Here is a 16,130-nt window from a genome sequence, read left to right as displayed (position 1 = left end):
TAATATTAATCTTTTCTTATGTTATCAAGCACATTAGTACACATATGAATAAAATATTACACAAATTGTTTTATGTATTATTTGCTCCCTACAACACGAAACGTTGAAAAAATTACCGAATTTATTTCCGAATCCATACCGAAGTTTATATCTATTATTTGAGAAAATATAGAATGAATTTGAGGTTTACCTTTTATGAATCTTTACAAGCTGGATGTTAAAAACAAGAATACAAATTTGTATTGTAGATTATATATCATATTTATTCGCAATCAAAGAAAAACGACTAAAAAACTGATTACCGAATAAATACCGTTTCCGACCGTTTTCATCCCTACGCCCGACACACCTCATCGTCCGTCGTCGTCGCAAGGTGATAGCATGTCCACCCCCCTTCCTTCCTCGCTATCTGCCGCATACCCGCCCCGCCAGCATGTTACCGTTCGTTGCGCGTCGTCGATCGCTCGCACTCCCAAACCAGAGCCTGCCCTCACCGCTGCGTCGTGGTGCCCGATTGTCCACGCTGGAGCCTTGCACGTCGCCGTCGTCTCCACTTGTTTCTGATGCGCGTCGTCGCCGAGGTGAGAATGGAGTCCATCCTGGTCTACCCCTAGATGTCTAACCCCACCGTCTAAGCCATATGTAAAACTCCCTCGCCGTTGCACGTATCCTCGCCGTCGTACGATTTGCGTCGCGCACAGCACGTCTGACTTGCGCGCAAGTCACGTGTCGTCGTGTGTCGTTCGTGCGCCGTGTCGCACATGCCGTGTGCATAGTTGTCGTCCATTTGCATGTTTGTGCACGCGTGTCGCGCATCTTGTCCGCATGTTATTTGAGTGTTGTTTCTCGTGCTGTCGCGCGTGCTGTTTCGCACGCGTCGTCTCACGATTTTTGCGCGGGTCACGCGCGTCGCCACACATTGTTTGCACGCTAAGTCGTGTGTGTCCGCGCGTCGCACACATTGTTTTTGCACGTCGTGCATCGTTAATTTTATAATAATATCGCCAACGTGTTAGTGACATGTTAGTGACGTTATTTTGTCGCGACACAAATCTAATTAATTAATTGTTCGTTGGATTATTAAAAATAGCAATCTAGCTTAAACTAATTTATAGTTTTAAGTTGTACTTTTATAATTATATGTTAACATGATTAATACAAACTCAAGTATTTTGATTCAATACTTGACTAGTGTAATCGCGACGTGCGTTTAATCGTTCTCGTATGTCGTGGCATTCGCGCATATCGCGCGCTACCCATGCACGTTATCAAACCGTGTCATCTATAATCACTCATGTTAGCAACGTTAATTCATCAGGTCATATATTTTAGATAATTAACTTAAGGTTCACTCGACTAATATTTATTAGCTTGATATTCAATTAGATTAAATATGTAGTGTTCAACTTGTGCTTTAATAATAAACATTAACATGACTAATATTAACTAAATTACTTTTTATTTATTTAATATTTGTTTAGTATAAACGTGTCACCTATTTAGGTTTTTCGTCTGTCGCACGTGTCTACGCGTCGGTTGCACGCTGTCATGCTGTTTCGCGCATCGTAAACTCGCCTCGTTTAGAATCTCTCGTGGTAATTATATTAGTTATTTATTTGACAGTTGTTAGTGTAGCAGATTTAATCAAAACTACATAGCAGTTATATTTTATAATGTCGAATTAAATGTCCTGACTATTACTTGTGTAGCGTAAACGTTATAACTTCTCGACCGTAGCTTCGACCGCTGCGTTCCTTATCCTCGCGTAACCGTAGAAGCGCTCTCTATTTTTATATTGCTCGTTTTGATAATATTTTATCTTGTATGGTGTAATGTTCTTAAGCAAGTATATGTTTTCTTGTGCATGTTTGTATTTGTTGCGCGTCACGAATAGATTGCGATCTGTTCCTGAGCTTCGAGGAATCGATGATCAAGATTTGGTGAACCACTGGTCCCGAGATCAAGCTCTTCGAGTTCTGCAAGGTTGAAGATCATGAGCATCTGTTTGGTGAAGACAAGTGTCCCTTGACCCATCTATATCCTACTCATTTTATAATTCACTCACCGCATTTGCACAATTTATACCTAAGGATTGACTAGCTTTTGTTTACCTTGTCCTTGTTTACCTATATGGGTTGGGTTATTTTGGTTTAGCTTTATGCTAGTGCTTCACATTAATCAATGAACATGATGAGATTATTTATGATACAATGTTTTTCCTTTTGATTAGGATGATGATACTGTGACATTTAAGGGGACTCGAGCGGTTTCTCGAGTGCCTCTCCGTAAGGACTGGTTCGTTGGATGACCGCCCGGGAAAACAATGCAACCATGAGGGTAGTATGGGACGCCCTTAGCTGAATAATTAGAGGAACTAAGGCGTAGTTCGCTTCGCCGTTGTGCCGTCAATGGGGCTCGGTGTATGCGGCTCGCTCTGCCGAGGGTGGATTGCCCCTTGGGGAGGAGTGCAGTACATTTAGGAAACCTAACGGGTGGCTACAACCTCAGGGAATCTTTGTAAAGGCTACGTAGTGAAACCCTGCCTATTCACCTTGGTAGTGTTTAAGGGTTTGATCAGCCCAAGGCAAAAGAGAATCACGACTTGTGGGTAAAGTGTGCAACCTCTGCAGAGTGTTATGAAACTGATATATCAGTCGTGCTCGCGGTTATGAGTGGCCAAGGGAGCTCCATTGATTAGAGACACATTGACCAGAGATACTTTGTTTACAGGTGATGATGAGGATAATGATGATTTTTATAATTATGATTATGCTTATAGTTTCTGGTATTTTTCCATTTGAAAAGAGTACTTTTGGGTTAACAACTTGGGTTAATGTTAAAACCTGGCTCTCTACTATTAATAATTACCTGACCAACTAAAAGCAACTTCTTAACCTTAACCCCACATAAAGCTAATCCACCTCAGCCAAACGAGACATTTGCTAAGTACGTTGATGTGTACTCACCCTTGCTTTCATAAAACACCAGGTTGCCTTTGATGCAATCTATGCTCAGGTAAAGAAGAAGGTGTCGAGGCGGATTCTCCAGGAGTTCCAGGACTTCGACGAGTCCGAGGATTAGGCTAGCGACCTCCCCTAGTCAGTTGCCTGTGGTGGGTTTATTTACGTTGGCTACGTTTCGATTCTGTGTACTTTGATTTATATTATGTAAATAACTCTAGTATTTAACATTATAGCTTACTCTTTATTGTTATTCGAAGCATTGTGCTATGATAAGTCATTTATGTAATCGTTGTGTACGTGAATTTCTGATCCTGGCACTTACATGGTTCGCATTCGGTTTACCTTCTAAAACCAGGTGTGACATCTCCTCATGTCCGCGTGCGCCGACAACGACCACATCATCTGGACGCCTCATCGTGGGCGGAGAGGACACCTGCGATCGTCACCGCCGTTGCATACTTCGCCATGTGGCCTTGCTGTCGTCGGATTGGGGTCGGCCGACACCAAGGAAGCCTGCACGAAGAAGTCCATGTGCGTCGGGCGCTTAGACTCAGTCAATTCCATGACGCCGACCTAACCGGACCTGCAAATTCGCCGCCCACCGTCGCCGCGACTGTCCTCATAGTGTTGAGGGGTAAGTATCCATCCATCACGTTCATCTAGCGTAGGGCATCATGTGACACTTATCAAATCGAAGTTTAGCGCGTTATTCCAATGATCTGGGTGGCCGGTCATGGCGCCGCCACGCTAGAATTACGCATCGCCGCACTTGTGCGGGGGGGGGGGGGGAGACGTGTTGAGGACCGTCCGATTCGTCTTGGGTGGTCACGATTAGATTCATCGTACCTATTCACGCATAACAATCCGGGTCGCTGGTGCTTGATCGGGCGGTGGCGATCGAATCTGGATACTGGTTCGGGACGATGGATCCGTGGCCATCCGATCAGAATCTGGCGCACGAGAATCGGTTCCGACGTGTAAGATCTAGTGCGTCAACTAGAGATCCTGCGACTGTGACCTTAGGGTTAGGCCGATCTAATCTGGATCTCAGATTTTAGATCAGACGATACAAATCTAGTGATACCCCTTTGCGGCGTCAGTCTTACTAAAGAGTCCCTAGGATTATTTAAAATTAACCCGCAATCCAGTGCAAGTGTAGCCTGAGTCTTGGGAAAATTATGATTTAGCCCCCGGACTTTTTAGTAATAGTGCACGCAACCCAGACTGTTGATAAATCAAATAAATGATTATAGAATTCGATTTTTAGTACAATAATATTCCAGGAACTTGTTTAATCTATAGAAAATCCATTTCAACTCATTTTTAATTCAGTCCACTGGCATGAATTTTGTATTAATATTGTTTATCACTTGGTAACTCTGTTTAGCCATGAAACTTGGATTAAAATTATTCACTTGAATTTATTCTATACTAAGCACTTAAAACTTCAGAAAATCATAACTCCAAAATTGTAACTCCGAATTTACTGATTATTGTTCCTACGATCTCGTTACGACGCGTAGAATATTACCATGCAATTTATCCCTCTGTTTGGTGTGATGTTAATTTCTGCTATACCATGTTTGTGTGTATTGTTGCGAGTAGACGAGCAAGCCACTGAGGACTCAGGTGTTCAGCAGGTGGAGACTGCTGAGCAGGAGCTCGTTGAAGGAAAGTTGTGCCCTTGATCACTTCTTTTTTCCCAATAATGTTCCTTTTAATCATTATGATATGTATAGGTTAATTTTGATGGGACCCAATAGGATACCCTAGTTTGACTATCTTTATACTTTGTTTACCACTGAACTTTTGGGTAGTACTTGCTATTGCTTTATGTGGTTTTGGGTATGGAGATACACATTATTCATGATCAGGCTTTTATTATCAATTTTTTATTTACTGTTCTTGATAAGATCATATTGTTAATTGGAACTTGGAGAACCACACGGGAAAACAGTGCTACCACAAGGGTTGTATGGGACGCCCTTGGCTGATTAATTAGGAAAGTTAGTGGATGACTACCTTACCCGAAAGGGGCAAGGGCAGTAGGGGAGTGGTCCGTGTAGGGAGGTCCTTTGGGTTGATTTTGCTGCGATGACGGTCAGGCGAGGGATCCCTGCATTGGAGCTTCCTAGAACTGTAGAGGGTTTTTTGAAGCTAGTGGAACTTTGTAAAGGCCTCGTAGTGTTACCCTACCTCGCTTTCTTGGTAGAGGTGTATGGGAAGTCGTGATCCCTTGGCAGATGGGTAACATGACTTGTGGGTAAAGATGCGCAACATCTGCAAGTGTAAAACTGGTATATCAGCCATGCTCACGGTCATGAGCGGCTCGAACACTCACATGATTAATTTATGAAATTAAATTCAATTTGTCATTTGCATCGCATTGTGGTTTATTATTAGTTTGATCTATTATTACTCTGGTTTGGTATTTACTTACATTTAGTAAATGCTAATAAAACTTGACTAACTTATTAAAAGCAATGCTCAGCTTTAAACCCTTATTTGTCGGTTAGCCTTACAGTTCACATGAACTCCCACCTTTGGTGAGTTCATGCACATTATTCCCCACAACTTGTTGAGCTATGATCTTTTGTGAGCTCACTCTTGCGATATATAAACCCTCCATAGGTGAAGAGCATGTGGACCAAGAGGAGCCGCCCTATACGGAGGAGTACGAGTTGATCTAGGTGGCGTCTCCGTGTCAGCTTGATGGCGACAAGGAATAACTATTTAGTTCGTCTTATTGTTATCATTTATTTTTGTAAGACTTCCGCTATGTAATAATAATACTTGTGGCATTTATCTCTATATACTTTGTCATTATATGTGATGTTCTTCTTTGACGTACATATGAGACACACTCGTCTTTATCTCTTAAATTCAGGTGTGGCATAAAAGTACAAAGGGATATAGCCCTATTCATACCTATGCATTCACTGTTTTGGACTGAACTTACTTTATGATTATAGATGTTGAGATGAATATTAAAAATGTCAAGCCAAAATAAAGAGGGTATAAAAAAACTATGAATTGCCTTGACCATATCGATGTGGATTCATATAAATAAAATCATGTGAATTAAATTAAACCTTGATTGATCTTAACATTCATGTAAAGAAAATATTCAATTAAGGATCATATTGAATAAATGTTTTTTAATATATGCTTATTATGTTGTGATTTGAGTATGGTGATAAGATAAATATAGCAAAAAAAAAAAGGCTTTGAGGGATTAAGTGACGAGGCAGAGCAGTATGAACTCTATAAAGATTGGCGCCATCAAACACGTTAGTTAAAAAACTCTACCAAAATAATTAGTTTTAAATTTTGTTTTAAAAAATAGAAATAAAAAAACCCACCGCGTTCGTGCGTCCGTGGAGAGGGACGGAGACCAGTCGCCCGCCGACCCGTGCGTCTCCACTCGTCCACGCGCAAATCCCCTTCCCACCCCCTGACCAGACCAAAGGCAGTAGCAACTAGCAATGCAGCTTCCTCCTCGTCTTCCTCCTCCACCTCAGCTGCTCATGCTCCTCCCAGTCCCCTCCTCCTGCCCCCAATCCTCTTCCGCCCCTCCCTCGGGCCTCTTCCCCATCTCCTGATCACACTCGCTCGCGCGCCATGGGCGGCCGCGCCTCCCGCCACCGCGCGCAGCCGCACGACCAGTCTTCTCACCCTCCTCCTCGGCCGCCGCCCAAGCAGCAGCAGGGCCAGCAGCACCCCAACAACCGCCCCAACAAGCCCAAGCAGCAGCAGCAGCCCCCACCTCCACGTCCTCCGCCGCCACACCAGGCTCCCCCCGCCGCCTCCCCCGCCGCCCCGGGCGCGGCCACCGTCGGCCGCGTGCTGGGCCGGCCGATGGAGGACGTGCGCGCGTCCTACACGTTCGGCCGGGAGCTGGGCCGGGGCCAGTTCGGCGTCACCTACCTGGCCACGCACAAGCCCACCGGCCGCCGGTACGCGTGCAAGTCCATCGCGACGCGGAAGCTCGCGCACAGCGACGACGTCGACGACGTCCGCCGGGAGGTGCAGATCATGCACCACCTCACGGGCCACCGCAGCATCGTCGAGCTCCGGGGCGCCTACGAGGACCGCCACTCCGTCAACCTCGTCATGGAGCTGTGCGAGGGTGGGGAGCTCTTCGACCGCATCATCGCGAGGGGGCACTACTCCGAGCGTGCCGCCGCCGCCCTCTGCAGGGAGATCGTCTCCGTCGTCCACAGCTGCCACTCCATGGGGGTCATGCATCGGGACCTCAAGCCCGAAAACTTCCTCTTCCTTAACAAGAGGGAGGACTCGCCGCTCAAGGCCACGGATTTCGGACTCTCCGTCTTCTTCAAGCCCGGTACCTAACCTATCTATTCCCTTTTGCTCTTCAGTCTTCACTACTACTACTATTCACCGTTTTGGAAATCCATCAGTCTCGGATGCCCATTCGATTTCAGTCCTACTCGCTATGTATGATTCTGCTTCGATTCCATAGACAGACGCTCATCCTCTTCCTTATCCTCATGTGGGAATCCAGCAGATACCAAGAGGAGGAAACTTTGCTGTTTGATTGACTCGTGCTTTAACTAGAGTCTAGAGGAGGAATGATTGTTGTTTGATTTGGTCTCAGCGATTCAGCTCCCACTCATCTGTACTGTGTCCAACTCAACTGAAACTGAAAACGATCGATGATCGATTGCAATGCAGGCGAGCAGTTCAGGGATCTTGTCGGCAGCGCTTACTACGTCGCCCCAGAGGTGCTCAAGCGGCGATACGGAGCTGAGGCAGACATATGGAGTGCCGGAGTTATCCTCTACATCCTGCTATCCGGCGTCCCTCCTTTCTGGGCCGGTACGTTTCTCTGCTCCCTGTTGCATAAACCAGCCAGCCAGCCACATCTTGATGCCAATGCCATTATCCCCTTACTAACATGCCACCGATGCTCTGTCTTCTTTCTCCCCTGGTTTTGGTTTTACCAGAGAACGAGGATGGCATATTTGATGCTGTTTTGCGAGGTCATATTGACTTCGCATCTGATCCCTGGCCTTCCATATCGAATAGCGCAAAAGATTTGGTCAAGAAGATGCTGCGCCAAGACCCCAAGGAGCGGCTTACTGCTGCTGAAATTTTGAGTAAGTGTTCGCTACCTCTATCGCCAAACTCGGTGCACTGCCGATTTATCTTCTTCTGTATAAAAGCTTTTTTATGCTCTCTTTGCAAAACGAGCTTTCATTCTTGCTCTGTTTGCATATAGTGCCTCAATCTAATACATTAAGCACACAGACCATCCATGGATTAGAGAGGATGGAGAGGCCCCAGACAAGCCACTAGACATAACAGTAATAAGCAGAATGAAGCAGTTCCGGGCCATGAACAAGCTTAAGAAGGTTGCCTTGAAGGTAAATGGAGCTTATGGGTTTTTGTTACTGTTTCTCTCTTTTTTAGCACTCTGGTCCTTAATTAAACACGATACATGTTAACATCGCCTCTGCTACAATCAGGTTGTTGCTGAGAACTTGTCAGAGGAAGAGATCGTGGGCTTGAAGGAAATGTTCAAATCCCTGGATACTGACAACAGTGGGACAATAACGCTGGAAGAATTGAGAGCTGGTTTACCAAAGCTCGGCACCAAAATCTCTGAATCAGAAATAAGGCAGTTGATGGAAGCAGTAAGCTCTTATCTTGTAGCCATATTGCCTTAAATTGTAATGCTTCCGCTATTCACATAATGTGATGCAACTACCTGTTATGTGAAAATGCCAGTGGTGCACAAGAGGGTTGTAGTTGATGTGCTCTTAATTGATAAGGGAGGAAATAAAATATATGATATGACTTTAGTCGGTATGATGACGTTCTGTGAAGTTGAACCTTTCACATTCTAATAGTTTGACAGATCCAGCGCTTTTCGTTCCAGCTCTTGTTCATTATCTTCAGAACCATTCTTGTTAACTGTTTTCCATTCATGAACAGGCTGATGTTGATGGGAATGGCACCATTGATTATGTTGAATTTATATCAGCAACAATGCACATGAATAGACTAGAGAAGGAGGATCATATATTTAAAGCATTCGAGTATTTTGACAAGGATCATAGCGGGTAATTTCACTCCGAACTCCACCTTTTCGTTACTTTTCACCTTTAACATTAACTTTGTTTGTCGCTTGTACATTCATGTACAGGCACATTACAGTTGATGAGTTGGAAGAAGCTTTGAAGAAGTATGATATGGGCGATGAGGCAACAGTTAAAGAAATTATTGCTGAAGTAGACACAGATCACGTGAGTAATTCCAAGATTCAAAATAATCTCACTTGTTGTTGTTTCATACAAAAGCACTTATCACCGTTTTGATCTTGTAGACTTTTGGCACGTTCAAGGAGATTTCGTTTTAAAAAAAACTGGTGTTTTTTAATGCAATAAAGTAACAAAATTTATTTAAAAACCAATAACAAGCTCCTTGAGTCTGAACAGTGGTTCAACTTGTTTAACTAGTAATCAAGGAAATCACTGTCTTCACTGACATTTCCTGGTTAGCTAAACCATCATGTTATTGGGTCTTCGCTTAACTGTTTGAAGTTTGAACCATACGGCTCACATTGATAAGAAAAGACTCATGACGAGTGAATTAATTGTGATGTTTGGTATTTAAATTTACATGAATTGCTAAGTGTTATATGTCCTTTGGTTTTACTACTTAGGATGGGAGAATCAACTACCAGGAGTTTGTTGCCATGATGAAGAATAATAGCCCCGAGATTGTTCCAAATCGGAGGCGCATGTTTTAAGGCTCATCTCCTACATTTAATTGGAAAAAAGAAAGACTTCTAAGATATATTTTTCCGCGGTCAGAGGGGAGAGCAACTGATACTCGAAAGTGGGATTCAGCCTGGGCATATGTGCAATGATATTACAGACTTTGGACAAGTCATCAGTCATGGGTGATTGCCTTTGTGTTGCTTCCATTTTCGACCATCTCATCCTACGATCTTTCCAAGTTATCTTTAATGAGGTGTGTCGTGTGGTCTATGTTTCCTGCCTCTGGATCTTTTATGTAAGAGAAACGGACTTGTAAAACAGTTCCAAATTATCATATACCAGGCGAAAAGTAATGCGATGTGCCTTGTGATCCTCTTTTTTTTCTTTTCTCTTTGGTCAGCGGATCATTTAATGTCGATGCTTTCTCCAACTGACAGGAGCAAATCGTAATCGCCCACTGCCCCCTTTTCAAGAACGGAACACATGACTCCTGTGTACATGCCAAAACCTCTTGGACAGTGAGCAGGTTTGAAACGAGCCCTTCCAGAACAGGAAAAAAAACAACAACTCTGAAAGGCTATTTCCAAGATGCATTTATTTATGCTGAATGCCAAGATGAGATTATGCGAAATCATTACATTTCGGTCACCTGCAAGATGTCATATTCTGAAATGAAATACGGCTACAGACTCTGCCCCAACACATAACGATAGGCCAGATGTACAATTAACAGGCTTCCGGTCCTCCACAGAATGAAATTTACAGTGCTGTCGCCGCCCCCCACCCGGCCCCCGCTCGTCAGCGAACTGCGATCCTTTTCGCCTTGGACGATTTGTGTCTGATGAAGAGAGCCGCCAGCATGCTTTTAGTGCCAACAGGGGCCTTTTGGATCGCACGACCTTTGGGGTTGTCGAAGGAATGGAATGTTGAAAGTTCCTTTACACCAGATATGTTCTGAAGAAAATGTATGTCGTATTAATCTACAAGTAAAATAAACAAATCGCAAAGCATGCACAATGACACCTTTTTTTTTAAAAAAAAAGAGGGAGAGAGACAGATCGTGTCATATTCAAGCTTACCTTAGCGCCAACCTTCTGCGTAGTATCAGAACTGGTGCTCCTGTTGAACTGCAGCGGCCTGCGCATAGGAGAAGCAGACCGCTCCTTACCTGAAACATGAGAGATTCATAGGAGGCATTCAATCTCTGCACACAGACTAAGCAGGAAATAACTTACGTGAAGTTAAATTGCAGTACTGAGTAGATACACAGAAGGATTAAATCACCTGATGAAGGTTTTGATGGTGCCGTGTCCACTAGGCTGCACAAGAAGCAGATGACAACCAGTTAAATCAGAAGTACATAAAAACCCCCATTGCATTAGCAAACAAACGATAAGAGTTTGCACGAAACTGAATACGAACTGGAAGAATTCTTACGCAAATGTAGGCTTATGTGCGTTTGCTTTGGTGCTGTTCTCCGAAGACAGATGCCAGGAAAGGGTTTTTGCTGCACCAGCGAAATAGAAGAAAAAAATAACGTTTTTTTTTGTTTTGTTTTGTTTGCTTCATATGGTACATTGCATGCCTTGAAACTTCATCATGAGCAAGAAGACCCACCGGAGGGGTAAGGTCTAGGCTTGGATTCCTGATCAGTGTCCGCTTGCAGGTGTCCATTTGCCAGGGATCTTTTATAACCAGTGGCTAGCTTGGCAGGAAAAAAATTGAGAGTCAAAATTCAGCACCCTTTCTTTTGTAATCAAACAGTGTATGAGCTCTTGGTTTCGCAGTCACTTACGGGGTAAGATGTAGTGCTTGTGGTGCTTGATGTTTGCTCCCATCATCTGCTGCTGCCTGAGGCCTTCTTTGTCTGTGTAGACTTGGCATGTGAAGATTTGCTGCAGATTTGGAGATAGATCGTCAGCAATTGAACTGGCATGGTTTCATCGCTGCAAGATGCAAGTACTGAAGATAAGTGTGATTACCTGGTTCAGGCGTGCGACTTTCAGTTCATATGTCGACACCTCGGAAGCTTGCTGCTCGAAAAGATCGGTCAGTTTGTACGCAACAGTACCCAGATGATCAACCGCGTTGACGACGGCTCGTAAGGCATAGTCTTTCAGGTTGTCCAGCACCCTGACATAAATTAACAGCTTCAGCTGTCATAATATGACCTGAATGTTACAGTTCAACATGTCCTGTGTTGAAATAAGAGTATATACTGCAAGCTCGAGTTCAGTACACTATCGACTCATCATTAATAAAAGAAAAGATGTGAAAGTCTGCACCCTATATTTCTGAAATTTATTCTGCACTGTCAAACAAGACTACAAGAGGGGGTCCCCGTTGCTAAAATTTCAATGCAGTGACAAAATTCAGACTACGAACAGTACAGGGACAGTTGTCAGGTAACTCCAAAACTCCAGATGATACCAAAAAATTATATCTTTCTCTAGCCAGTAGAGTTTGTTTTCTAGCCACATCTCACACATCAAGTCCCTTCCTCACACCTGTTGCCGTCCTTGCCTTAGTTGGCTCAGTCGTCTACACCTATCATAGGTAGTTGGGTGTAGTTGCTACCAGCACATGCTGCACCCACGCTTCGATTGGATCCTTCAACCCTTAGGCGAAATGACAAAACAGTGCTAGATACAGCATGCAAGATGCAATTGTACGAAGAGCAACCATGGCTGGGCGCCGTGGTAAGACTAGGAAGTGAGTAGTAGTGATTCCTTCTCCCTTTGTGTGGCAGTAAAATGCAGGAGCAGGGAACGCGACTCACTTCTGCTTCTGCTCGCTGTGGAGGTAGGACTTCTCGCAGTACTCGGAGGCGGTGTAGAGCTGCGGCCGCAGGTTCTTGAGCTCCTGCGCCATCATCACGAAGCAGAAATCCAGCCGGATCCCCGGTGAGACAGAGCAGGGACAGCCTTTTCCTTTTAGAAAAAAAGGGAGGATTTTTGTGCGTGCGCGTGTATGGATCTAGGAATGCGGGGTTCGGGGAGCACCTGCAGGGCCTTGATGAAGCTCTTGCTACGTTCCATGGACGCCTCATCCACGGTGGTGGCGCCGGCCCTGGCCCCCGCGACCCCGCCCCAGGAGCCGGGCGCCGGCGGGTATTGCTGCGGCGGCTGCATTCCCCCCTCTTCCGCTCCGGCGGTGGGCGTCCGGCGAGGGGAGGAAAGAACGGGCGCCGGCAGGGGGAGGGGGAGGGGGAGGGCAGGAGGCGGCGAGGTCAAGTCAAGTAAGCGCTCCACTGGCGCTCGGTGGGCAGAGTGGGGTGGAGGGGAAGCGAGCGATGCCTCGCCAACTCCCACTCGACGCAAGCTTATTCTACTGCCAGTTCCACCACCGCCAGTCTCTCTCCTGTTGACTCTTCGCGCGTGGGCGTGCGCGTGTTGCTGTCGAGCGCTGGCGGTGGTCCGCGGAGGAGGAGGGGTCCCGGAGGAGCGACCGCAGCGGTGGCTTTGATGGCGACGGACGCGGGGCCGCCGTCGCCGGTCTGGTCTCGAGTGGATTTGCTTGGCTTGGTGCCTAGCCTAGCAGGGAGATTTTTTCGATTTGGCAGGGGAATCATTGCTCACTCATCGCCGCCTCGCTGGTGGTTTTGGCTGCTTCGCTTGTCTGCCTCCGACTGACCACCGCACTGACTGTACCCGCCGTAGATTGATCTTCGCTTTCTCTGTGAACGCCGTTTTCACCGCAAGATTTTCATGCTGCGTTCCCATTTCGATTCCTTCGATGGTAACGAAACAATTAATATGGGATCTATATGATCATAACGTTAATATCAGATTCCTACAATAACGACATAATGATGATCCTAAGCCAAAAAATCTGGAATCATAATCAAAAGGCTACGTGGGATGAATAGATTTACGAGAATCTATAGATTTCTCTAGTTTAATCCAGAACATACTTTTATCTTTTTTTAAAAAAAATTATGTCATCTAGATTTTTAGAAATTATTATTCGGTTACTACTGTTTATAGGGTTGAATCGTTTTATTTTCTATCTAATTTGTCGCTCGACTCTCACTCCATGACACCTCCTAGCGACAGCTAAAGTTGCCATCATCTCTCTACACTCGATTTTGGAGGTCAATGATGTGGCTTTGTTGTCCCTGAACATTATACATTTTTCTCATCTACTCTTCGCTCATCATCCCCCATCCACGATGCTCGTCCATATATGATGCTATCCCTTTCAACATCTCTCTAGACTCCACATTGATATTCCATGACTGAGAGGCTTCATACCAATGGAAGACGATGACGCAACACCTATCGCTTCAGCTATTGTCACTGCCATACACGCTACTCGTATAGGATGCTTTGTATACACTAGATTGGGCATGACTACAACCACAACGTTTGGGTATAGCGTTGTGGGCATATACCCCCACGACAAAGCGTATCACCCCTTGCCGATGATATCATGCTATCGAATTGACTCATTCGAGAGGCCAGGGTGGTCCCCCCCTGCCATGTTGCCAAGCTATCATACTATTATAGAATCTATAGTTGACAATTGTTTCAACCAAATAGATTTTAGCTTTCCCATAGCCATCAGCTCATAACAGCCCCCTCATAGCTTGTAGCTAAAATCAGATTTTTAGGAATCAATAGCTGAACCAAACACACTGTTAGCCACCATTATGTTCTTCCGTGAACGCTTATCTTGGAATCCTCAACAAATGCTAGGAGCTTTCGGCCACTGTCAGATCCTTCTGTGAACACTCGAGGGCCTGGCACAATCCCATAACCTCTAATGAGTATTGGGAGCTCTAGCCACTATTAGGTCCTCCCATGAACATTCGTAGCTACAGATCTCTATAATCATCCTCAGTGAATGCCGAGAGTCCCTCATAGTAAAGGGCTCTCCCGTGAACATTTAAAGATCTCATTATTGTTAGGGCACATAGTGAATGTCGTGAGCCCCGACTTCTGTTGGGGCCTGTACTGACTCAGAGCAGGGGAGGTGCAGCTCCTCTTAGTGAGTCGGGTGAGTCGTAGCGACAGAGATAGAGCCTGTGGGTGCCCTCTTAGAGACTGTTGTCCATCCGATCCCTGGCCCCTTTGAGTTGGGCTTATCTCGCCATGCTACTCGCCATTTCCAATGACCAATCTACTTCATTAGTAAAGTCCTCCACATCAATAAGACTAGGTAACCAGAGATGCATAAACTAATATATGTGGTCCTTGTTGCATTCAAGAAGCTCCAACACTATTTCAGGTGCATATAATTTTAGTGGTTACATATTTTCCATTAAGAGCTGAAAGAAAATGTGCCCTTGGGCTATTTCTAAGTGTTTTGGTAATCAAGTGCCTAACACATCACTTTGATCTAACATACAATTGTGAGTATGAGCTCAGAGTCAAAGGAGAAGCAAATTGAGGATTGTAAAGATAATTTGCAAACTCTAGAATCCTGGAGAAACGAAGGTATGATTCTAGCACTTAGTAAATTATTTTTGGCACTAACTATGCTCTACTAAGTGCTAGGGATCTTCTCAAATCGAGAGAAATTCAAATGGAGAAGTTTGGCTAAGTCTAGCCAAACTTGCACCATCATGCGGTGCAGCGGACTGTCCGGTGTGCACCGGACAGTGTCCAGTTCCAGGCTGGCGCACCCGGATGAACAGACATGTCACACCCGGTTTTAGAAGGTAAACCGAATGTGAACCATGTACGCGCTAGGATCAGAAATTCACGTACACAACGATTACATAATTGGACATCATCACACAATGCTCAAATAATAGCGGAAATAAGTATAACTTTATTATGTCATGATGCCCAAAACATCCATATAGTCATTAACTTAAACATAAATCAAAGTGCTGAATGAAACATAGTAAGATAAGGCCTTCACAGGCAGCCGACTAGGGGTTTGACGCTAGTCTAGATTAGAATTCCTCAAAGTCCTAAAACTCCTGGAAATCCTCCGCATTTCCTTCATCTTCTCCTGAGCAATGGTTGCAATAGGGACAACCTGGTGTTTGGTGTTTAAGCAAGTGTGAGTACACATCAACGTACTCAGCAAATGTCCTGTTTGGCTGAAGTGGACTAGCTGTATGTGGGGTTAAGCTCAAAGCAGTTGCTTTTAGTTGGTAGGTATTTGTCATTAATTGAAGCCAAGTTTTATCATAAATCCAAGTTGATATTCCCAAAATATGACGGTGTACTGCGTTGTTGACTTGTGCTTGCTGATTTCCTGCTGAGAGCCGAGACCGAGGCCGAGGGGTTGGCCGTACGCCCGAGCCCCTAGGGGAGGGGTCATCCATAACTTAGTTGTTGTAACAGCTCTTCGGTATGGGTGAAAGCCTGCTTACGAGGTGCGTTAGCGTCCCTGTGTTGGGTGATGTTGTGATTCCTTTGCTGTGATTATTGATGTCAGAGCCCCGCTCGGGCGAGCGGAAGTCTTC

General features: G+C 45.0%; 2 protein-coding genes across 2 annotated transcripts; one reads left to right on the top strand and one right to left on the bottom strand.

The window, feature by feature from the left end:
- Window positions 1-6,342: 6,342 nt before the first annotated feature.
- On the top strand, window positions 6,343-10,092 carry LOC103635404 (calcium-dependent protein kinase 1). The gene is made up of 8 exons (XM_008657859.3): window positions 6,343-7,308; window positions 7,659-7,802; window positions 7,931-8,083; window positions 8,235-8,350; window positions 8,453-8,620; window positions 8,922-9,049; window positions 9,133-9,232; window positions 9,652-10,092. Exons 1-8 carry the CDS (start codon window positions 6,585-6,587, stop codon window positions 9,736-9,738), a joined length of 1,620 nt encoding a protein of 539 aa, XP_008656081.1. The 5' UTR covers window positions 6,343-6,584; the 3' UTR covers window positions 9,739-10,092.
- Window positions 10,093-10,287: 195 nt separating this feature from the next.
- Window positions 10,288-13,293, bottom strand: LOC103635403 (probable protein ABIL4). The gene is made up of 9 exons (XM_008657858.4): window positions 12,712-13,293; window positions 12,489-12,571; window positions 11,692-11,842; window positions 11,505-11,604; window positions 11,327-11,410; window positions 11,147-11,216; window positions 10,994-11,028; window positions 10,789-10,877; window positions 10,288-10,663 (listed from the first exon to the last, which is right to left on the bottom strand). Exons 1-9 carry the CDS (start codon window positions 12,838-12,840, stop codon window positions 10,508-10,510), a joined length of 897 nt encoding a protein of 298 aa, XP_008656080.1. The 5' UTR covers window positions 12,841-13,293; the 3' UTR covers window positions 10,288-10,507.
- Between the last annotated feature and the right edge of the window lie 2,837 nt (window positions 13,294-16,130).

Source organism: Zea mays, chromosome 8 (assembly GCF_902167145.1).
Source record: "Zea mays cultivar B73 chromosome 8, Zm-B73-REFERENCE-NAM-5.0, whole genome shotgun sequence".
Taxonomy (NCBI): domain Eukaryota; kingdom Viridiplantae; phylum Streptophyta; class Magnoliopsida; order Poales; family Poaceae; genus Zea; species Zea mays.
The sequence above is the reverse complement of the archived record's forward strand: the minus strand, read 5'-3'. Positions and strand labels throughout refer to the sequence as shown.